Source organism: Pinus tabuliformis, chromosome J, assembly GCF_031772625.1.
Source record: "Pinus tabuliformis cultivar Carrire ecotype Pingquan chromosome J, CPIR1, whole genome shotgun sequence".
Classification (NCBI taxonomy): domain Eukaryota; kingdom Viridiplantae; phylum Streptophyta; class Pinopsida; order Pinales; family Pinaceae; genus Pinus; species Pinus tabuliformis.
In genome coordinates this window covers 786,228,605-786,254,201 of record NC_142295.1, presented here as the reverse complement: position 1 = coordinate 786,254,201, position 25,597 = coordinate 786,228,605, and the positions used below count along the sequence as shown (strand labels likewise).

General features: G+C 40.8%; 1 protein-coding gene across 2 annotated transcripts in view; it reads right to left on the bottom strand.

Moving 5' to 3' along the window:
- Positions 1-5,268: 5,268 nt before the first annotated feature.
- Positions 5,269-25,597, bottom strand: part of LOC149229075 (Pseudouridine synthase family protein) — a 380,432-nt gene continuing 360,103 nt past the window's right edge. For both annotated transcript variants that reach the window (XM_089378450.1, XM_089378449.1), the window contains exon 14: positions 5,269-5,821. In XM_089378450.1, coding sequence (XP_089234576.1) covers positions 5,729-5,821 — 93 coding nt within the window. In that variant the 3' untranslated portion in view covers positions 5,269-5,728. The remainder of the gene's footprint in view (positions 5,822-25,597) is intronic.

The window sequence follows — 25,597 nt, the reverse complement described above, 5'->3', positions numbered from 1 at the left end:
GAAACATTTGAAAAAATGGTTAATAATCTAATTAAGTCATTTCTAAGCAGAATTTCCAGAAACAATTTCTGAGTTTTGGAGATCTCATGTATTCTAGCCTCTCCACCAAATTTCGTGGCTAGAACACATCCGATGCTACAAAAACTAACAAAAAAAAGTCTATGGTTGTAGCTCTTGGTAACCTCATTAGAAGCATAAGTAGTACTTATGGGAAAAAGAAAGTCATCTAGTATAGAGCTCATCATACATCATTCAAAAGGAGCATTTGTAGGATGAGGATGATCAAGATCCTCCGTTGGAATCTTCATTGGAAGGTTCACCTACTGGAAGAAGAAAGTGTCTCGTCGGGAATTCCAACTTGTATGGGATTCATGGGATGATGGTATGATGTCAAAAGAAGTGAAGCAGGTCAAGGGATTGAAGTTCTTTCAATCAAGGAAGCTGCCAAAGGAAGTCTAGATGACCAAAAGAAAGAGATGAGGTATGTATGCTTGTACTTGATAAAATAGAGTCATGTCATATGGTTGCAGATATCATGAATGAGTGCTCTACCTCAAGAGCATGATCAAATGAAAGGATCCATGAAGGCATGGTTCACACAATGACAAGATGAAATCAACATAATATGTCCTCATACAAAATATGAGGTGGTTGACAAAGTTGAAGGAACTATGATTGGAAGTTCCTAAGAGGAAATGTGAGAATAAAGAAAGGAAAAGATCATGAAAAATGAAACTATGGAGAAGGAAATTAGCATCCAAGGACTAGAAGATTTGACTACACTATCTCCATGGGAAAGATATGAAGATCCGGATAAAGTCTGAAAAAGAAAGAGACCCTTGGTGTTGTATATTTTTTTGGGGATGTATCAATATATATGAAGGATGTTGATGCAAACAAGCAGATGTCATGACGAAAGACCATCACAAAGGTATTTTTTATTTAATATTCATTTTCTATTTTTGAACAATATCTAGATGAGCTAATGCAGGGCTACCAAAAATGTCATCTACAACTAACACTCATGTGGTAGGATGAAAGATCCCGAAGGAAACATGATGTGAATAAGGTATCAAGGTATGAAGGAAAGGCCATATATGGACTAATGGATCACTTTCCAATGAAGGAAAGGATGACATGAATGACAAGATTCATGAATGAAAGTGATGGATGGCCAATGCCCTACGAAGAAGTCTCAAAAAGATGAAAACTCCTAAATAAAGAAAAAGAAGTTCATGGCATCTAAAGGAGGATCTCTTCAAGCAGTTGGTTGTCCCATGATCTCCACCTAAAGAGTTGTTGGAAGCAAGTCCTTGGTCAAGAGGGAGATTGGACAAGTTCCTAATTAAGAGGGAGCTTGGGTACATTCCTTTTATGGAATGGGTTGGTCATCCCTCGTTAAGAGGGAGTGACAAATATGGTTCTCTACTTCATGTGCCATACACTATACCAGGACTAACAACTATAAGTCTTAGTGAAGGACATGAGGAGAGATAGACACACCATTCTTGTCTTCACTTGGGATGATAGAATGGAGGATTAGGTAAGCATATGGCATCCGATACTCTTTGAGGATGTGGTGGGGAATCCAAGATAAGAGTAGTTGTAGAGGACCGATATTCTTTGAGGACTGGAAATCCAAGATAAGAATAGTCCTGGTGGAACATACTTTGAGAGAACCGGGGTGCGGTATGTTCCGAGAGAGACAATGATGAGAGTGTCTATAAATCATTGGTCTCGCCAGCATTGTGCTCAGATCTTGGGGAGAGATAGAGTTGTTCGTCAAGGCATTGCTATGTGACAATGTTGGATAAATAGATACTATACAGATGGGTTACCAATCCGACTCTTCTAATGAGAATTCTTCAAATTGAGAATGTCCAAGTACCTTGTATGGATTATGAATACCTCCCTAACTAAGAGGGAGTGTTGAACTATGTAACTATGTTTGGTCTTCATAATGGCATATGTAATCGTGAATTTATGTATTTAATGAAAAGAGAAAAATAAATTTATTATTTGTATTCTTGAGGCATGGGTTTCATGCTCAAGGGAAATTTTATTTTTAAGTCAAACACCCATTGAGTGTGTCTAGGTTTGTCATAAAGTCAATTGAGTCATTGTCATGTATTGAAGATCCATTTGGGCATGTTACATCTTGTAAAGAAAAATTTATTGAGTCAAAATCGAGTCAAAAGACCCTCCAAGACCTTGTCATGGCACAAAGATCAAGTCGACCTACATGAAGGGACAAGTCGGCCTCAAGATAGAATTTGTACCCCACACAAGCCTATAAATAAGAAGGAATTCTACCTCATTTACACACTCACTCATGCAAGTTCAATCTCCTCAAGATAGAAGCCGGAAAAGAACGAAGAAGTAGAGGAAGATCAAGATCGAAGTTTTTCAACTTTTCTCTCTCTCCCTTTTGTTAGAGTTTCTATAGTTTTTGGGCTATACAAAATTTTGAAGTTGCATCGAAGCTGCAAGGTCGAAGTTGTGAAGCTGCAAGATCGAAGTTGTGAAGATACCTCTAGATCGAAGTTCTGAAGTTGTTAGGACGAAGTTGTTGAAGCTGAATCAAGGTCGAAGTTGTGAAACTACTAGGTCAAAGTTGCTGGAAGGTCGAATTTTGTTACTGGAAGTTGTGTAAGGAAAACTCATCAAGGAATTCTACCTCATTTACACACTCACTCATGCAAGTTCAATCTCCTCAAGATAGAAGCCGGAAAAGAACGAAGAAGTAGAGGAAGATCAAGATCGAAGTTTTTCAACTTTTCTCTCTCTCTCTCTTTTGTTAGAGTTTCTATAGTTTTTGGGCTATACAAAATTTTGAAGTTGCATCGAAGCTGCAAGGTCGAAGTTGTGAAGCTGCAAGATCGAAGTTGTGAAGATACCTCTAGATCGAAGTTGTGAAGTTGTTAGGACGAAGTTGTTGAAGCTGAATCAAGGTCGAAGTTGTGAAACTACTAGGTCAAAGTTGCTGGAAGGTCGAATTTTGTTACTGGAAGTTGTGTAAGGAAAGCTCATCAAGAAGGAAGGATGACTTGGTCTTTGTTAAAATTGGCAACCAGGGCAAAACTTCATGTGGGTCATCTTATTCATGGCTAATAATATTTTTATTAGATTCCTCTCGTCGAGAGGTGTAGGATTGATATAAAGATCATCCAATTCCGATAAGTATTCATGGAGATATGAATTTATTTTGATTATGGAATTATTATCAAGTCGACCTACAACTCATGTAAGCTCAGAAGCCCAACAATCGCATCTATTCACCCACCAACGTTGTGTATAAATATAAGAGGACTTTTCCTCATTTAGACTCACTCATCTCATCACATCTCTCTCTCTCTACTGCGCAGATATGAGTCTCTTCTCTACTGCGCTGAAATGGGTCTCTCTCTCTCACACATGTGAAACCGGAAGCTGTTGAATTTGAAGCTGCAACTGCAGAAGTAAAGATTGACTTGTGTGGCCTAGAATATCTCCTCTTTGGAACTGCGCTGTAGGTTCATCTGAACCTCCTTTGAAAGCCGCAACTTTTGGTGGTGGAATGAAGTCAATCCGATGAACGGTTTGCAAGATATCGACTGCCCTATTTTGAAGCCGGAAACTTCTGAAACTGAAGCTGCAACTGCAGAAGTAAAGATTGACTTGCGTGGCCTAGAAGATCTCCTCTTTGGAACTGCGCTGTAGGTTCATCTGAACCTCCTTTGAAAGCCGAAACTTTTGGTGGTGGAATGAAGTCAATCCGACTGTCGGTTTGTGAGATATGGTCTGCCCTAGTTTGATAATGAGGCCGCTAATGCTGATGCTACTGATCTAGGGTTTGCTACTGCTGATACGAATCTGATTTATTGTACTATTTCTCTCTGCTGAATTATTGAAGATAAAAGAAGATTTGATCAAAGGGTTTCCCTACACATTGTGGGGTTTGTCCCTGGCTAACCGCCACATCTTGTGTCTCTTGTCTTGGCTTGTTTTCTGTCGATCGTTTAATGTTCTATCTGCACTTTACTTTATGTACATGTGATTGCTATTCGGTGGAATACAATAAGAAAAAGAAGTAAACTATTATAAGCATAGAACATACCATAACCTAACAGTCTTGGAGGGTCTTGGTCAAGGGTCATAGGTCTTAGAATTCGTCAATTGAAGTTCTATAAGAAGAGAAGGATTCCGATGGGTTTTCCTCTCAGTTGAGGAGGTTCTGGCCCTAGTTGATTGCCTATATCTAGTGTCCTATTGTCTCATTGTTCTTTATGATTTGGTAGTTGTTTGATGATAGAGAACACTAATAATAATGAAGGAAAGAATAAATTAATCTAATAAAGTAAAAATACATCACAAGCAGTTATCAAAATAAGAGAAATCACCTACACTTGGTGCCCCCTAGATTTCTCAACAAAATGTGGGCCTGCCAAGCCAATGATCGTAGGTACCCAATAAGTAAAGAGGTTTGAGCCTCACAAGAATCAATATCAAGTTGTTTAAAATAAAACGAACTTCTAGGATTTGCATTTTTAGATTTTTGCCACAAAAATTCACATCTGCACTTGTATATTCAATATTTTCTGACGTCATATTCGACATTGTTTAAACTTTATGATGAAATATTATAGGGGATTGAATGGCTTTGGTGTGATTAGTCTTTCTTGCTTTAGTTGAGCACATAAACACACATTCTCTCTTTCCTTGTCATTTGAATTGTTAAAATTCAACTTGAAACTCTTGAATTTTTGTTATATGGATGCCTTCACAATCCTTTTTTGACATGAACTCTGTTTAAAGGCTTTGTAGTGGGAAATGAAACTAGTGCTATGTTTTTCATCAAGTGTAATCTGAAACACAATTATAGGCTTTTAAAGGGTAGTTCCCTATTAAATGATTTATGTGGTACTTTAATCCCAAGGTTTTAGCTCAACCAGTTGTCCACAATGTTTCTGGGCATTTGGCTAGTTCTATGCCCACAAGTGCCATGTTCAAATCCCTAGGGATGAGGTGCACTAGTCTACACTAATGAGTTTACTAGTGATGCCATCCACAAATGTTGGGATGCAACCCTTAGGTTTCCCCACAAGGTTTTCCTTGGAAAAAAATGATTTGTGTGGTGTATGATTTAGATTTGTTTCTCTAATGATGTGCTACATTCCAGAGAGGAAATCTTTCCTTTTGGCCAATGACACATGCTTCTTTTTCTATTTGTTTAAATGCTTTTCTTGATTTCAGGGCAACTATCAACCCTAGCTTTTACATATAACATGATTGACAGGAAGACTCCAAGATATTGAATCATTAAACCTCTGCCTTGAAAGATGAGTCCTCTTACCAATAAGCCATGGGGTAGTCTGCAATAATGTAGACTTACCTTGACTGGATTCATGAAAATTGTATCCATCCTGCTTATGAATGCATAAGTGAAGTGATATTGGTTATGCTAATTTCCTGCTAAACCAGTTACTTCTGGGCCTTATCCATTCAAACAAATATGCTACATGGAGTATAAATTGAACATTATGGTGGAGAGGAAACATAGGATGACTAGAACCCCTTGTTATGAACCAAATCATCCAGCCCTGCATCTTCATTATGAATGCACAAGGGAAGTGATATTGGTTATGTTAATTTCCTGCTAAACCAGTTACTTCTGGGCCTTATCCATTCAAACAAATATGCTACATGGAGTATAAATTGAACATTATGGTGGAGAGGAAACATAGGATGACTAGAACCCCTTGTTACGAACCAAATCATCCAGCCCTGCATCTTCATTACATGCAGACAACATAGCTGGAGGTGGAGCCACTATTTCTACTACCTGCAAAACAATGTCCAACAAAACATTCTTTTAGTATGCTCGTGATGACAGGTGCTCAACAAACTCTTAGGGTAGTGGCAGTTCTCAAGACTTTATGGAAGAAGCATGCCATAAGGACATTATTAGATTGGGAACCAAGTTCAGTTACATCAAATCTATAATATGAACATGTAGCAAAGAAGTATGCAAGGTATGAGATCAGTAACAGAATCAAGGACATTAAAGCCACAATTCAACCATGAAAGTAGGTTGAATCAAGTTCTTAAAATTTGTTAGCTTCTTAGGAGTCATTTAACATGGACTACAGTGCATATACAGTTTGAATAACATGTGAACTTCAAGAACATGGGAAAAGGAGACAGATAACAAAGCACTAATGACAAGCTGACACAGCACCCTGTCAATGAGAATGAGAAGTTTCAATAGAGACAAAAACGACTGCATACGTCATCATGTAAAGGAAAATTCTTATAGGTGAGTTTATGTTGTGGGGTGTGAAACACAAAATCATTTTAAGACACGAGTGGAAGAAAAGGTGTCTCTTCCTTTCCGTTTGCTACAAAAGAGTTGATAAAGATTTGGAAGCCAGATATAGTCCAAATGTCCACCAGATATAGGGTGACTCTGCACAGACAGGCCGATTAGCTTCAAGTGTGAAGGGACTTTATGAAACACACTTCACTTAGTTTAAATTTCTGTTGGGAATGAATTTGATCAACTTTTACTTACGTTACACTGAGGCTTTGAGATGGGAAAGAGGAAGATTATTTGGTGATAGCTGGGAAATCCCCACAATTTTCAGGAGATATGGAGCATCGTTAGGAAAAAAAATATAAAAAAAATATAAATTTCTATAATTAAAGATAAAATAGAATACACACACCCATTAAATCTACATTCTAGAACAATTATATCGAATATAAACTCAACAGAAAATAAAATTTGATTATTAAACATTACAAAAGGATTCTAGATATGTATTATGTACTACAATGGATCAATCAATGATTTTTTCATCAGCAATAAAAAAATCAAACTATAGTAAAAACATCAGATTCATGCATGAATGACAGCATGATTCAGATAAAATATTGTAGACATGACAAGTTCACTTCACATACAGTTGTGTTGTGTCCAAATAACCCAAAGGGTTATTTTTTGGGCCATCATGAAATATTTCCGTGGAGGTCCTGATTGGGACACTTTGAGCTTTGAAGCTTCATAAGTTTACTAGTTTCAAACTTATTTGATGGTTTGGTCAAATATGATCCATTCCTACCCAAACAATCTTCTTTCAACTGGGGTGGATACCTGATCTTTCTTGAAGGCTTATTTGCACTTTGTGTGGCCATGACTGTTTCAATTATTGTGACTTGTAATCCCTAAAATCGATTGAGCTACATTCCATGAAGCGTAGGAAGAATAATTTTGTGTACAGATGTTGCTCCACAATATTCCCGACTTAATTATTTTAACTTCTAATTGGCAAACCTAAAACATGTCCCTTTCCCTTGAAATTTGCAAGTATTTGATGCCAATTAGGCATGCTTGATTGAGTTGAGGATATTCATAGCTTCAATCGTTTCCAGACTTAAATGGTTAAATGGTTAGGATATGGTTGGGTAACTCTGATGGCTATGACTTGTATTTTACATGGCATATTAAAATGGCACTTTGTCATGAGTCTTGACCTTGTGGCTGGTCAAAGTTGAGATGTGTCTTGTGATTTACATTGAGTGGTTGAATGTTATCACGTCGTTGCCATTGTAGCTCGTAACTTCAATCATTGGAACTATGATCAATTTCCATACTTCAATTAGTGCTGGTGATTAGTTAAGTGGCCTATGCAATTAAATTGGTAGCAGTCATCGTACCTTGTTAGTACAGCACGTCTCCAACCTTGGTTAGTTTATGAGCATTGTATGAAATCTTAATTGAATGCTAGGCAAGAATGCTGCTAGAATATTGCTTTAATCATCATCATGGGGACTTTATTGGTAAATAGTGTCAAGGTATTACACCTAAATCACTTCATGCTTGAGCATTTGATACATGCATTCTATGACAACCAAACCTGGCTCATGAATTGAAAATCTAATATATATATATATATATATATATATATATATATATGAGTAAAAACGATATGATTTGATATACAAATGAGGGCCATGTTATATATACTTAAGTCATAATGCTGTATTATTAATAGTCGTATCTTTTTTATAAGACACCTTTTCATTATAATGTCTTTTTATTAATTAAATATTATTATCTATATCATTTTACATATATTTATGTTATTTATGTTTATAACATTTCCTCTCTTAGAAATGCTTTATCCTGCACCAAGTCAGCCCTACATGAAGACCTTCCAATTAGATCAAAGTCAAACCAAGTCAACGACAGAGAAATCCTTACAGAACTGCACCATATTCAAAATTTCAGCCCCCAGCTTCAAGATTTCAGACCTGCAGTAGTTTGTAACTTCAGTCCCTATAGCAGCACAGCTACTTTGCACGTTTGAGAGAAAACTAGGGAAAACCTTGACCAAAACCTCGATTTTTCTTCCTTATAGCTTCAACTCCTCCTCTCCTTGTCTTTCTTGAATTCTTCCTTGAGTTTCGCACCCCAGATCGAATTTCTTGATTGCAGATCGAACTTGTTGCCAAATGAGGTCAAACAACTTCTATTTATACTCATCTCTGGAGGTCAAATAGCCCTCTCTGGTCCGACTTGTCTCTAGCAGGGCATTACATCAGGACAGTCATTGCAAAGGACGTCATCAAACCAGTATATGGTCCTTCAGAAGATCAAATCTCAAATATTTTCACAAAACCACTTGGCAGGATCAAATTTACTAAGTTCCGGGAAGAGCTTGGTATCTGTTGTAATGTACTTTTGGATCAAAGGGGGGAATGTTAGATGATCCAAAATACATAAACTATAGTTTAATTATTTAGAGTCTAATATTCAATTATCTAGAATATTTAATTAAATATTGGAGACATTTTAGAATAGCTAATTGTTGTAAAAGATATGACATCTAGAAAGGTGTTGTTCCCAAGAACTAATTTAGGAAAATAGTTGGGAGTGCTGTTATAAGAGCATTAAATGTAAATGGACACTTGTAAATAAAATAAGTGATCCATAACAAAATTAGTTTAGGACACAAACTTATTTAAAGCTTGTTTCTCTCTACTTGCAAGAGGGTTGAGTGATCGTGTGTAAGCTCTTGCAGATATTATGTAATTTCTTTTCCTTATTAATAAAATTTGTGTGTCTGAGGACACTTCTACTATTATTGTGGTATCAGAGCAAAGATGCACAAGGTATGTGAAGAGGAGATTCCAGCTCTGCAGGTTTCCCTTAGTGGGTTTTCCCAAGGTAAATCTTGTGTGTTGTGATATCTACTGTTCTACTGTTCTTTATGGTTGAATTTCTAAAGTATAATTATTGAATGATATGTTGGAATAAGCTAAAAGAAGATCTACATCAAATGTAATTATCAGAATTTCAAATACAATGTGCTAACCCTAATTGCACTAAGAAAATCAACAACGAGGTGCCATATATAGTAGACAGGAGTGCCACAGAACTCGGCCTAAGTTGCAGAGTTATAACACCAAAGGGACATGTTGCATATTGTCTTATGTTAAAATTGGCAACTAGGGATCCATCTTCATCAATTTAGTTAGAAGTATCGGCTCTTAAAGCATGATTGAAGGACTAAAACCCTGATCAGAAGCATCATATGGCTTAGGGTTTATTGCTGAGCATCATTTTATGTGGTCTAGGCACAACAAATAAGTTGTGCCAATGACCTAATCACATAAACCTCTACAGGCCTCTTTCTTGTAAAATGGTGCAGTTTTGTTAGTGCAATATTTCAGCATATGAAGGTTTCAGTCTCTATCCTTTGTGGAAAACTTAAGTCAAAGACTAGCGAAGAAGTCTTGAGCATGTTCTGAGCATAAGGGGTCCTTCATGTGTTTGTGTACTAGTAAAGAAACAAGAAGGCACATCCATCCATTATTGTTTACATGAGAAGATTTTGATGCACCAATCTGAGCAGTTCAAGATATATGTTTGATGCTCCTCTGATAGACATTACCTCAGAAAATTATTCAGCCTGTGAAGCAACAACAGTACTGTTCACAGCCGACATTATGTAGCCTTGTTGACAAATGACATATTATGTGCAAACCATAATTCATTGTTCTGGCATACTTCTTTGTTGCAAAGAATCCAACCCTCATAACGAAATTGAGCTGACCTTATTGAGAATCATTTAACACAAAGAATACATATTTCAGCCTTACTTGTTGTCTATTCCATTCATTCTGAAGAGAGATCCAAAGTTACAGACTATGTTCTTTTTAAGGAAGCAATTTCACAAAGTATATGTGCAATAGAGGGACTCATTTTTGTTACAGTTAGAATTCAACTTTGCAGGAGTATTGTAGTGGCATTCTATTAATTTTGGAAAAATATCTCTTGAGAAAGAAACGGTCTCCCTGGAATCTTGTAGACCTGAAGCTGTCATTAAAGTCAAAGATAACATCACCCTTTGAAGAACCAGTCTAAAGCAAGTAGACCATATTAAGAAAAGCATAAATATCATCTTTCGAAAGGTGATCCACTATGAAGAAGCTCAAGGATTTATTCCAGCACCTTTTTCTTTGGCATCTTCGACAAGGGATAAAGTACCTTTGAAGTCTTCATTCTTGAAGAACAGTTATAAGAGCTCAGCATTGCATTGCAAGCCTTTGATGAAGTTCAAAGGTGGATGTGCGCATCCTGATCGCAATGACCCAAGATATGATAGCAAGGAGAAACCTTACCATCTGGTGGGTTAAAACTCTATCTGAGTCTCTGGAGGAATACAACAATAATGGAGCATCTTGCTACTGACAATATGGCTTCAACAGCTACTGATCTTTCTGGTCTGGGTAAGTGTGGAAAAAATCGGGAAAAAATCAGGATTAAATCCCCAAAATGCGATTTTTTTGGCTGATATTTTGCCGATTTTTTCCCAGATGAAAAAGTCGGGATCAAATCAGGACTTTTTCCAAAAGATCGTGAATGAGGTAGTTTCTTTAACAATTTTTTTTTTTTTTTGAAAAGTCGGGATTTTATTGAAAAAATCCAGATTTTTTTAAAAAATGAATATTTTTGTATTTTTTTTTAATTTTTCCGACTTTTCGCTGACTTTTTCAAAAAACTCTCGACTTTAACGACTTTTTCAACTTCTGGAACCTTGCCGATTTAATCCCGACTTCAAATTTTTCCACATTGTTATGAACTATCACCATTATTTATCTCCATGACAATAGATAGGTATGACTGAGAAAAGGAGACAGTTGCACTACCCTTGTCACTAAGTAGGTTAGCAAAGATTTTGGTAAATCGCCCAACTCAGCAGATGATTTGGCCTTGGATATCCCTGATGTAGCAACATTATTTGTTCCTCATACAGTAGTTGATTGTTGCAATTTCGAAGTATTACCCATTAGAAATTTTATCTGTATTCTTTGGTTTATTTCTCCTACTTGTTAATTACGAACAATTTATTTAATCATATAAACACTGAAATAAACACAATACAATCTCAACCATCTACAGATCAATAGCTGAAAAAAATAGCAAACACACAAGTGACACCATTACTTTTTTGGACAACTCATCCCTAGAAAAACCCAACTTGTGAAAACCGGTGCAGCAATTCTAAGGGTTATTTTATTATGCAGTCTATCTGAGTACAACTGGGTGCCAAACCGACTCACCTGATAGAGAAAATAATTTGGCAGTAATACCTCTGTATTCGGAAGTAGATATTCAGAAAATATGCCCCACAAAACCCTCTCCAGTGCAATCTAAAGCCCAGCATCAGCCCACCTAGCCTCTGCATCGGCCCGAAACCTTTTGCGTCAACCATTTGAGGCACTGCGCAGCCTCTACGGCCCTCTGCGCCACTCCTGCAACCTCTGCGTGGATGACGCAAGCCCTCCTAGCCTCTGCGTGGTCTCTGCTAGCCTCTGTGTGTCTCCCTCTGCCTTTTGCATATGCCTCTCTGCCTTTGCGCTGGTCTTTCGGCACTATCCCTGCCTCTCTATCTCATACTCACTGCCCCTCGCTACAAACTGATCACTGATTCGATTTTTCTTAGCAAACCCCACTCTAGAAAATCAAATGACTGATCACTTTGGTGTGTTCTCCAACTGACCCTCAAGCCTCCTCTTATACTTTTCCTGTTGGTCCTTCAACGGCCGATATTACATCTCTAATCAACGGCTAAGATTAGATTTGGCTTGATCCATGTCTTTTAGAACCTTCTAACCCAGCTTTATATTAATACCCATTAATATTTTATTTTTCCCAAGTTTAGACTTAGGAACTCCATTAAAAATATTAATTATTTTAATATCTCCTAAACCGGGAAGAATCTGCACAAACCATTTCTGGTTCTTAGAGATCTCATGTGCTTTAGCATCTCCACCAATTTTCATGGCTAGAGCACATCTGATGCTACCCCAAATCAACACTCCCTATTAGCGAGGACTATGCTCTAGTAATACTCCACATTGAGCATTACTCTGATTATACGGCACCCGTACTTGTGCTGATGCTAGGCCTCCCCGCCCAACATCCTTTGCATTGTTGCATCCTGTACTGCTGCCCATGGCCCTGCCACTACCACTGTTGCATCCGTACAACAGCTCCCTCTACATCTGTGCTATTGTTGGTCCTTTCTCCCAACACTGCATCTGCACTGCAACCCCATCTCATCATGTTACATCATGTTATTGCCACTGCTATTGCACTGCAACTCAATTACTGAGAAGTAAGTAACTGATCCACCCAACCACTGACATCCCTGTCAGGCTAGAAACACTCCCGATGCTGACGCTCTCTCTGCCGCTATCTCGTGCTCCCTCTACTGCCTATGCGTTGCTGCAACAACTCCCTGCCTCTCTCACCGCTGCAAACCTCTCTGTGCCATTCTGAACTATTGCAACCTCCTCTGTGCCTCTCGCACTACTGCAACCTGCTAGCTCTGCGCTACCTGGGACTACTGCACTATAGCACTCTGTCGCTTCATCCGCATTCGTTTCTACCGACATCTTCCAGTCCTGCTACTCTCTCTTCGGGGCTTCTTAAGCCATGTACAATCCAAGAGTTTGGGTACCTCAAGGATCTTACCCCTCATCATTTATAGTCTTCCTGACTACAGCTCGATGTCTCTCCACCTCTTCTCTAGAGGTACATGAGCACTCATGGCACAATCGTCATCAACGGCCATCTCCGCTCCTCTCTTCAACTCCCCCTGAGTCTATAATTCCCTCTGGAAGTTCTCTCTTCGACTCATTCTGAGTCACTACTTCCCTCTTGGAAGTTCTCTACTAGACTCCCTCTAAGTCTTGATTTCCCTCCTGGAAACTCACCTGCCAACCGTCAAGTCGCACCTCTCTGATCTCCTATGCACCTGCAACACTGATCTAGATTTCTTGGCTAGAAATCCGCCTAGGTAGCGACTCCCTCTACCTTGGTTTTGCCCCGTTACGTATTGTTCTGTCTCAACAACAACAACACCCCACCAACTTCACTCCCCACAAACTGCCCACAGCTTCCTAAGCCCTAGCAACCGAAGGACTAAGCCTCTAGGCTCTGCGCAATCTCGAAACTAGCTAAAATGCTCCACTAGCCAACTGCGTCAACCCTCCTGGTCTCTACGTGGCTCTTCGTGAGCCTTTTCTACCTTCCTCAGCATCTGTGTTGGCCTCCCTCTGGCTCGAACTAATGACGCAATTCCTCTACGTCAACCCTTCTCTGCCGCTTTCTGCTAGGAACAATTTCTGTCACTCGAGACAATTGTTTCTACTGCAAATGATCTGAATCAGCTGGCGCCTTCAGCTCTCCTGTGATCTACAACACTCTGATACCATGTTGAAATTTCTAAGTATTACCCATCAGAGATTTTATCTGTATTCTCTGGTTTATTTCTCCTACTTGTTAATTATGAACAAGTTATTTAATCATATAAATACTGAAATAAACACAATACAGTCTCAAACATCTTCAGATCAACAACTGAAAGAAATAGCAAACACACAAGTGACAGCATTATTTTTTGGACAACTTGTCCCCGAAAAAACCTAACTTGGGAAAACCGGTGCAACAATTCTGAGGGTTATTTTATTATGAAGTCTATCTGAGTACAACTGGGTGCCAAACCGGCTCACCTGACAAAGAAAATAATCTAACAGTAATACTTCTCTATTCGAAAGCAGATATTCAGAAAATCTGCCCCATGAAACTCTCACCAGCACAATCTGAAGCCCAGCGTCAGCCCACCTGGCCTCTGCATCAGCCCTTTGAGGCACTACACAGCCTCTACAGCCCTCTACGTCACTCCTACAGCCTTTACGTGGATGAGGCAAGCCCTTCTGGCCTCTGCGCTGTCTCTGCTAGCCTCTGCGTGTCTCCCTCTGACTTCTGCCTCTGCTTCTTTGCCTCTGCGCTGGTCTTCCAGCACTATCTCTTCCCCTATGTCTCGTACTCACTGCCCCTCAACGCAAACTAGTCACTGATTCAACTTTTCTTAGAAAACCCCGCTCTAGAAAATCAAATGACTGATCACTCTAGTGTGTTCTCCAACTTACCCTCAATCCTCCTCTTATACCTTTCATGTTGGTCCTTCAATGACCAAGATTACATCTCTAATCAACGGCTAAGATTAAATTTGGCTTGATCCATGTCTTTTAGGACCTTCTAATCCAGTTTTATATTAATACCCATTAATATTTTATTTTTCTTAAGTTTAGACTTACGAACTCCATTAAAAATATTATTTATTTTAATATCTCCTAAACTAGGAAGACTCTGCCCAAACCATTTCTGGGTCTTGGAGATCTCATGTGCTTTAGCCTCTCCACCAATTTTCATGGCTAGAGCACATCCGATGCAACCCCAAATAAACATTGATGTCATACTTCCTCTGGCTTTGAGAATTTGACGGAAGATGATGTAATTCAAAAGGTAGAGAAAAGCTACTTGTCAACTTCTCTTCATACAGAAACGGTCATATGGATATAGATGTCTGGATGAGAAGATCATCCTTATAATGGATTGGGTAGTTTAATGCATGTGGAAGAAATCATTTAGCAATCTCATCATTGAAAGCTAGATGACCAGCTGACGTAAGACTTCAAAGGGAGCTATAGAATATTTCAAGAAAGATAACCATGTCAAAGGACGTTGACAAAGGCAATACATGACAATTGATTAGGATATGATGATTGATGACTCTAATGATGATATCTTTGTTACTTGAGAAGCAACATGATTATAATTGGCCGACTCTGGTGCATGGACCAAAGGATTAATAGTAGGGTGCAGATAGCTTGATGGATATGTTTTGAGCAAGCTTATTTTCCCGATGTTCAGAAGGAGATATGATTTTTATTGGTGATGTCTGACAAATAATGATCCTCCCATTTATCAATATAAGAGGAAGTTGATTTTTAAAGTCAAGTTTATCTGCCTTCAGAGAGAGGTTGGAAATCATGGAAAGACCCTACTATAAGGGTCCCAGTTCAACATTGAGCTATGGGAGCTCTTTGGGGCCCGGGGTACTTCTTGAAGCTATGTATGACCATAGTGTGAGTGGTTCACCTTCCCTTATAGGTACAGGGCGAGTGGTTCACCTTCCCCTATAGGTACATGCTGAGTGGTTCACCTTCCCCTATGATGATCCATGATGATATATGCATAGGATGAGTGGTTCACTTTCTCCTATGGCATATGAGCAACATGAGTGGTTTACCTTCTCCTGCGGATACCCCAATGAGAGATGCATATATAGGCATCTATCGGTTGTCACATGTGGACATGTCAGTGGGATGTGGTTCATCCTTTCCCCACATGTAGGATGCTCATTCCCTATGATCAATGGTTGACGTGTCAGTGGGAAGTGGTTCATCCTTTCCCCATGTGTAGGATCCTTCCTACAATTGTTGATTGACATCCATGTAGGATGTGGTTCATCCTTTCCCTACTCTCGGTGGTTTGCATGCACGTAGGATGTGGTTTATCCTTTCCCTACGATGGTTGTAACATGTGACATGTAACTATAGGATGTGGTTTATCCTTTCCCTACATGTGGTTGAGAGCAGGATGTGATTTATTCTTTCCCTAATGTTTCTCCGGCATCATCCTACCCATGTAGTCTAGGACACATGGGAAGTACCTCTCATATGGAAAATGAGTTGGGAAAGGTGGTTAGGTACCATAGCACTACCGATAGACACAATCATGTACTGTCGTACGCCCTATGACTAGGATGCATGGTGTTCAGCACGATTTTGATCATAGAGCAAGCTTGAATGGGGTTCGACCCCTGGTTATGAGGACTGAGTTTTGTGAATGGAGTGGCAATGTCTTGTGACTCACGCTCAAGTGATTCTTCTTCATTATCTCTATCAGTATTCAGCAGAGTTGAGACGAGATGCAGAGATGGTATATGATGACAGGATGGCATGGTGATGGATGAATTGGCAAGTGGAATTCTCCCTAGTTGAGAGGGAGTGTTAAAACTAGAAACCAAGGCCAAATTTCACTTTGGACAGCTCATTTGATGGAGATGATTATTGCATTGAATTCTTCTTTTCAAGAGGACCAAAATCGACCTAAAGATCATCAAATTTGGATAAGGAGAAATGGGTTTTTGAATGTATGACCTCTCATATGCAAACTGTCAAGGTCAGCCTCACCTCCATGTAGGCTCATAAAGCCCAAACGTCATGTCTCTTGACCCTCACAAACTTGTATATATAGAGGTGTCCTCTAACCTCATTTGTCACATCCAAGAGCTCCAATGTATGTCTGAGGCAGCCGAATTCTAGGAGGAGGATGAAGGGCTATTCTGTTTTGGGTTCTTCTTCTGCAACAATGTTGAGTTTCTTAGGCAGGAGGTCGAGGCTATCAAGAGAAAGTCTGGGCTGATTTAATGTGTTTTGACCAATATTTATCCTCCATTATAGACCGAGATCCAACAGGTAGTCACATGCCTGAGAATTGAATGGAAGATGTTTTAGGGTTCTTTTGTATGGGGTTCTTTTGTGCAAATGGGCCGCAGCTCCAGGAGCTTGTATCAGGAAGGTCACAGGCCTAAAGAAGCTTGAGGTCAAAATACTACCCAAATAAGCCGCAAATAGCAAGTGGTTTTTGTGGTAATCTCGAGGGCTGAATCTAGCCCAAATTAACCCTAAGGACTAGCAAGGGTAGCTCCTTGTATGCCAGGGTAAGCTGCACTTGAAAGAAGGTGTTTTGGAACAATTGAGTGAGACAACAAGTATTTTGTAAGAAGCCCTAACTAGACCATGAGTGACAATTGTTGACAAAGTGCTAGAATTGCTACCTTTTGAGCCATCTTCTTGTTTGAGATTGGATCTTCCAATTGGAAAGTCATTTTGACTTTAAGTTATTGTACTCTCTCTTTGTTGGACGTTTGATATTAATAACAAGAAGATTTTATCAAGGGTTTTCCCCAACATGGGGTTTTACCCTGGCTTGAGCCAATTCCTCTATTCTCCTGTCTTGACTTGTCTTCTGCAGTTATGTTGAATGTTCTTTCATCAGTTACTATCATAAGATAATGGTTAATGTGATTTCTAATGGACTAATCGAATAAATAATAGGCTAATGAAGTCACTGACTTAAGCAAAGAACATGTTAACTCAAAATTAACATCTTAGCATCGCATTGTTCCACAGGGATTTAGTGTCTTTGTTTTCCTACTCGATGTTCCAAAATTTTGCAGAGATTAGATGAGCCATAAACATCACACTTATTACAAAGATAAGTTGCCTCAAACTTCGGATCATAGCTTCCAGTGTTGGACCCCTTCCACAGATGTTATAGATTTCGAATTAAACTTAGAACAATGCTCAGTCCTTTGGACCGAACTTGGATCTCATCATTGATATACTTCAAACTTTATACTTCATGTTGGCATTTCTAAGTCTATCTATTAGAAACCCTTCTTGTACTTTTCTGATTTATTCCTGCCTACTTGTTATTGATTAATTAACAAGTTATTTACCATGTAAACACTAAAAATAAATACAAGTACATGCTCAACACATTACAGATCATCAACTAAAGGAAACAAAACAAGCACACAAGTGACACCGTTGTTTTTGGACCAATGTCCCTGGAAAAACCCAATGCGGAAAAACCAGTGTAGCTATCTGAGGGTTTTATTATTATGCAGTTTCTGAATACAATCTAGGTGCCAAAACCGGCTCACCCAACAGAGAATAATCTCGGCAGTAGTACCTCTCTACTCAAAAGCAGATATTCCGACTAAAACTCTGGATAAACACTCCGACAGCTCCCAACTCCAATCTACCCCACGAAAACCCCAGCGTCATTCTCTAGGGAATGCTTCAGCCCTTTCTGGCCCAACGTCATCCTAGCTCGCCCTTCATCAGCCTCTGGAGGCACTGCGACAGCCCTTAGAGCCTCTGTGTCACCCACGTTGGCCTTCTAAGGCACTACGCAGCTCTTGGCTGCCTCTGCATGAGCCCTGGCTGGCTCTGTGTCCCTCTCTCCCGACTTCTATGTTAATCCTCCTCGTATTATCTCTGCCTCTCTGCTTCTATATTGACTGCCCCTCAACTGCAGTCTCTAATCACTCTTTCGACTTCCTCAGCAAACCCTGCCCCAGAAAATCGAAATCTTGATCAACTTGGTGTGTTCTCCAAGTGACCCTCAAGCCTCCTCTTATACTTTTCTCCTTGACAACTCAACGGTCGAGATTAAGTACCTAATCAATGACTAAGATTAATTCTGGCTTGATCCATGACTTTTGCACCCTTCTAAGTTCTAACACAGTTTTATAGTAATTCACATTAATATTTTATTTTCCCTAAGTTTAGACTTAGGGACTCCATTAAAAATATTAATTATTTTAATATCTCCCAAACTGTTTAGAATATGCCCAAACCATTTCTAGGTATTGGAAATCTCATGTGCTTTAGCCTCTCCACCAATTTTCGTGCCTAGAGCACATCTGATGCTACCGCAAATCAACATTCCCTCATAGCGAGGACTCTGCTCTAGTAATACTCCTCACTAAGCATCACCCTGATCATCCGGCATCGGTCCCTGTCCTGATGCTAGGCCTGCTACCCATCATTTGCACTGCTACATCCTATTCTGCTACCCATGGCACGATCAGTACCACTATTGCATCCGTACTACAACTCTCTCTCATCCTATTGCATTGTGCTGCCCACAGCATTGTCACTGTTAATTGTTGCACTACAACCCAGTCACTGAGAAGTAAGTAACTGATCTCCCAACTCTGACATCTCCATCAGGCTAGAGACACATATGATGCTGAAGCTCCCTCTATCACTCACAAGTGCTCCCTCTCTGACCTCTGCGCTGCTGCAACTATTCCATGCATCTCGCACTGTTGCACACCTCTTTGTGCCATCTTGCACTGGTGCAACGCTCTCGTACTTCTCGCACTGTTGCCTCACGCTGTCCTAGGAATCCTGCACTATAGCTCCCTCTGTGGCTCCATCCGCATTTGTCTCTACTGACATCCGCCAGTACAGCTTCTCCTCTTCGGGGCTCTCGTAGCAAGGTCTAATCCAAGAGACTGGGTACCTCGAGGATCCTGCCCCTCATCACTTGTAGTCTGTCTAACTATAGCTCGATGTGTCCCCACTTCCGCTCAAGTGGTGTGTGTGCACTCATGGCACAGTCATCGTCTGTCTCCACTTCCCTCTCTGCCCTTGCTTGCACAGCCTTAGTCACAGAGGCCTCTCCCTTACTCTTCTTCCTTGGACACTGGGTCGCATAATGACCCAGTTCCCCACAGTGGAAGCATTTGACCTTGGAGAGGTCCTTCTTTCGTTTCTCTTGCTTTCCCTCAGATGCTAGGGCAGCATCTACCTCCTCCTCCTTCTTGATTCTAATTCCCTTGTTGTTGCTCCCTGCCTTGCTCAGCCTTTTGATCTCTTCTTGGCGAAGAGTCGCCCACATTTCCTCCCAATATGGAAGGGTTGCCTTGCCTAGTATGCTTTGGATAAACACCTCCCAGTCTTCTAAGACTATGTTCAGGGTTGTTCTCACCATCAATTCTTGATCCGGCGTGGCTCCTATGGAAGTCAGCTGATCCCGAATCTCCTTCAATCGACCAAGGAAGGGGTCGATCTGTTCTCCCTTTTGCATCTGGTATGACCGCAGCTGATTTTCTAGTAACATCCTTCTCTACACAGAAGTATGCTAGTACAATTTCTTTAGGGCCTCCCACATCTCATTTGTCATGTCCTTTTCGGCAATATGTGGTACTACATGGTCCTTGACCACATCAAGAATGATGCTCTTGGCCCTCACCATTGCCTCCTCATACTTGTCATTATCAGCTGGGTCAACTAGGATTGCTATCGTCCTCAAGGCGAAGTGCTTGACATGATTCCTGTCTAGAACAAATAAGATTCTGGCCTTCTAGACTACGAAGTTTGAGGCTCTGTCTAGTCTATCTTGGTCTCTTACCCCGTCCACTGCCCTCTCGCTGCTCCTCTACCTTCCTCCTAGAAGTTCTTGGTGTGACTCGCTCTGAGCCTCGATTTTCCTCCTGGAAACCCTTCTGCCAATGTCGAGATGCCCCCACTCCAATCGTTAGTGCAGTTGCACCATTGATCCATATTTCTCGGCTAGAAATCCTCGATAGCAACTCTGTTAAATTTGGACAACTAGGTCCAAACTCCATGTTCTGATGCTCAGATTAAGAGGCTAATATTTTTGTTGGATTCCTCTTTCTGAGAGGTGTAAAATCCATATAAAAATAGTCTTAATCCGATGAGCAGAACTTATATTGTGAATTTATTATTCTTAATAAATTATATGTGCAAGGTCAACCAGTTTTGTAATGTAGGCTCACATGCCCAACAGATGTGTCACACACCCTCATTGATGGATATATATACAGGAAAAGTTGGAGAGAATTTGATCACAACTCAACTCACATCTTCCTCTCTCATCTTAGAGAGTACGCTACCTGGAGGACGAATTTCAGCCACACGTGGGAAGGACGAAGAGGACAGACCGTACGGATTTTCTGCTGCTAGGGTTTCGCAGAAAGTTTGACCAGCGTTGACTTTGGTCAACGCTTGGTCCAATCAAGCTGAAAATTGGTGGAAAGTTCGAATTTTGAAGGCCGTACTATCTGGCACAAAAATCGAGGTCAAAGGGTTGACCGTTTTGCTGTTGCGTTGACTTTTAGCTTGCTGCCCCTGCGTTGACTTTTCAGGACAGCGTTGACTTTTGTAGAATTGACTTGGGTTGACTCATCTACTAGTTGGAGGGATCCTGTGACACATCTGGGCTGGCTGACCAAAGGAGACTTTGCTGGTTGAAGCATCCTGTTGACCGCCGAAACAATCTCACACATTTTTCCTGTTTCTGATTTGTCTTCTGTAAGATCTGCTTATATGTTCTATCTGCATTTTGCTTGTATGATTGCTGTGAAAAAAGTGAAATTGCTCTTAGCATAGAACATCTTCAAAACTTAACATGGTATCAGAGCTGAGGTGAAGACAAACTCTATCTATAGCAATCATCATCGATGTCAATGGATGCCTTTGTGTCGCTGTACATAAAGGATTATATACGCTATCAATGATATACACGTTGTAACGGAAAGATATACAGCGCAGCTGTAGAGGATATGTTTAGGCAGTAAAGGAAGCCGCAGTCATAAGGACATGAGGCTGCAGTCATGAAGAGTCAAGTATCCGCAGGCTTAAGAGCTCTGGCCAAAGTGCGAAGAGGAGTATTTCTGTGTCTTTTGTTTATGATCTGATTGGCCGAGTAAGGAAGGAGGCTAGCCGAGCTTGTAAAGAGGAGTTCTGGGCATAAAGACAAGGGTTATTCTCTATGCACAGGCCGCTGAGTAATTTTGAGTTTTACAATGGGACAAAAGTCTGTTTTGAGAGGGCCGAGAGGCCCAACAAGGAGCAGGAAGAAGGCCGCAGTACCCTTGACCATCAACGCAGTAATTAAAGAAGTTTGAAGGCTGTATAGTAGGGTTGTCGTAGCAGCCACAGAAATCCCTAACCAGGGCCGAAATTTCAGGGTCTGTGCATTGGTCGAAATGTATTTGTGGACAGAAATATGACGTCTATCACAGGTATGTGCTTGTCTTTTGTAATGATGAATTTGCCAGATATTATGGTCCAGATTAGACAGTTTGCAATTCTGGTATAATGGGCTGTAAGAAGATGCTTGGTAAAGCTCCAAGTATAGTCCCTTGAGAGGGACAACAAGGGCTGTTACAAGGCAGATGCTTTGGAGTCTTAAAAATGGATATATGGAAGAGCTTAAGGGTAGTCAAGTGGGCTTATTATCAGACCCCATCTTCTGTAGTGAAACATGACAATATGACATAGTTTTCTGACAGTGATCTTCTGCACTTATTGTAGTATCACTTACTCTCATGACAGTTATGCCTAGCAGTGATATTTCAATTTTCACAAGTCCTCCATCTACAAGATGTACTCTATGTACCCAAATTGAAGAAGAACCTTGTGTCTGTATCTGCCATGGAAGACAAAGGATTCAATGTAACTTTCCCTGATGGAAAGGTACTCATGTGGAAGAAGAGCTTCAAGGAAGCTATCTCAATTAGTTTTAGAGTTGGTACACTCTACCAGGTTGGAGGGAGTCCATTGGGAGCTATGACTTGTGATACTATCCGTCAAACCAAACTATGGCACCAAAGATTTGGACACCCTCATTACAAGGCTCTTCCCGAAGCAAGGAAGGTGGTGACAGGGATGCCTGATTTTGGAAATAATCATGAAGGTGTATGTAAGGGCTGTGCTGAAGGAAAACATTCAAGGGGACCTTTCCCCTCAAGTGTCACAAAGACATCTGAGATATTGCAACTGGTCCATTCTGATCTTTCCGGTATGTTGCCTGTAACATCCCTAGGGGGATGTTCTTACTATATGACATTTACTGATGACTTCTCTCGCAAAACCTGGATATACTTCTTGAAGAAGAAGGATGAGGCTTTCATGTGGTTCCGTACCTTCAAAGCCTTGGTGGAAAATATGACCGGAAAGAAGATCAAGATTTTGAGGACTGACAATGGCACTGAATATGAGTCAAATGAGTTCAAAGACTTTTGCAGAGAAGCTGGCATTAAGAGGGAGACTACCACTGCATATACTCCTGAGCAGAATGGTGCTGCTGAATGCAAGAATAGGACTATTGTGGAAGCTGCCCGTGCCATGCTATGTGACCAGGGTCTTCCAAAGTTTCTGTGGGGAGAAGCTGCAAATACTGCTGTGTACATTCAAAACCGATGCCCTCATTCCGCTTTGGACTCCAAAACTCCCGAAGAGTTTTTCTCTGGTAAGAAACCTGATGTCTCACATTTTAGAATTTTTGGATGTCCTGTCTATTTTCATGTGCCGAAAGAAAAGAGAAGTAAGCTGGATGCTACTGGAAAGAAAGGAATGTTTGTGGGCTACAGTGAGACTTCTAAGGCATATAGAGTCTATGTACCTGGTCAAAGGGAAGTAGAGATAAGCCATGATGTCACTTTTGACGAAGATGCTTCCCTGAACAAAGTAGTAGATCTTCCTAGATCTGAAGAAAATCATGAAGAAAGACCTGGAAATCTGGAAGAACCCCAGGATGAGACTATGCCTGATGTTGAAGGGCCTATGGACCCTATTGATCCTTCCCCTTCTCTAGGAAAGAAGCCATCATGGCTCAGGGACACCCTCGAAGATGCTAAGGGTCATGCTGCCCCAAAGGGGGACATTCCGAGAAAGCAAGAAGCCGTGTAGATACCAAGGGTATCTAGCTGCCATGAGTTCTATTATACAACTGAACCTGGATTTTTTGAGGAAGCCATCAAGCATCAAGTCTGGAAGGATGCTATGCATGAAGAATATGAGGCTATTATGAAGAATGATGTCTGGGATGTGGTCCCGAGACCGAAGGACAAATCTGTTGTCACCTCTAAATGGCTCTACAAGATTAAACATGGACCTGATGGGAGTGCTGAAAAGTTTAAGGCAAGATTTGTTGCCCGTGGCTTCTCTCAAAAGGAAGGAATTGACTATGACGATATATTTGCACCTGTGGCACGATATACCACCATCCGATCCATCATAGCCCTTGCTGCTACGCAAGGATGGAGTCTTCATCAGATGGATGTCAAGACCGCTTTTCTGCATGGTGCAATAAAGGAAGAGGTGTATGTAGAACAACCTCTGGGATTTGAAGTTCAAGATCGAGACACTTATGTCTACAGGTTGAAGAAAGCCCTCTATGAGTTAAAGCAAGCACCCAGAGCTTGGTATGAGAGGATGGATAGTTACTTGATGAAGCTGGGCTTCACTCGAAGCAATGCTGATCCAAACCTTTACTTTAAGGTTGTGGAAGGAAAGCCTCTCATTCTAGTGCTGTATGTGGACGACCTCTTCCTGACAGGTGATGACCCTCTCATTCATCAATGTAAGAGGGAGCTTGCTGCTGAGTTCGAGATGAAAGACCTAGGACTGATGCACTATTTCCTAGGCCTGGAGATCTGGCAGAGACCTTGAGAGAATTTCCTTTCTCAAGGAAAATATATTGTGAAGCTTCTGGAAAGATTTGGGATGGTGGACTGTAAGTCCGTGTCGACACCAATGGAACTCAACTTTAAGAAGTTGAGTGGCAGCGCTGCAGGGCCTATCTTGGCCAATCCTACTGAGTATCGTCAACTCATAGGAGCTTTGATGTTCTTAGTGAACACCCGTCCGGACATATGTTTTGCAGTGAATACTTTGAGTCAACAGATGGTTGAGCCTCATCATTTTCACTGGGTTGGTGCCAAGAATCTTTTGAGATATCTTCGGGGCACGATAAACCATGGGCTGAGATACACTGCCGGGAGTGTGATACTCCGTGGATATACTGATGCCGATTGGGCTGGCAGTGTGGTGGATCGTAAGAGCACATCTGGATGCTGTTTCAATCTTGGTTCTGCTTCGATCTCATGGATGAGCAAGAAGCAGAAGTCGGTGGCTTTGAGCACCGCGGAGGCCGAATACATTGCTGCTAGTATGGCCTGTTGTGAAGCAGTTTGGTTGAGGAAGCTCTTTAGTGAGCTGTTCCAACATGTGCTAGATACCACTGTGATACTCTGTGATAATCAGAGTGGGATTCATATGACTGAGAATCTTGTGTTCCACGACCGATCCAAGCATATTGATATCAGGTACCACTTTATCCAGGATATGGTACAGCGAGGCGCCGTAAGGCTCGATCATATAGGAACAGATGAGCAGGTCGCGGATATTCTCACTAAGCCCCTGGGGAAGGTCAAGTTCCTAACCTTCCGTGAGAGTCTTGGTGTCGTGGAAAGACCCTGTGATGTGGGTCCTGTTGGACGATGAGCTCTGGGAGCTCTGGGGGGCTTTGGGGATAGCTTCTCGGAGCTATAAGCACTCATAATGCTTTTGCCCCACCCTTGTGATTATTGAGCTGGTTCGCCACTCATTTATCTGTGCCCCGTATGCATCCTACCCATTGAGTTCAGGGCTCATGGGAAGTACCTCTCATTTGGCCAATGAGGTGTGGAAAAGTTAGAGACTATTAGCAAAGACTGATGGACGCATCAGAGATTGCCGTACTCTCTATCTAGGATAGCATGGTCCAACCACTTGATCTGGGATCAAGATTTGTGAGGTCTGGGACCTC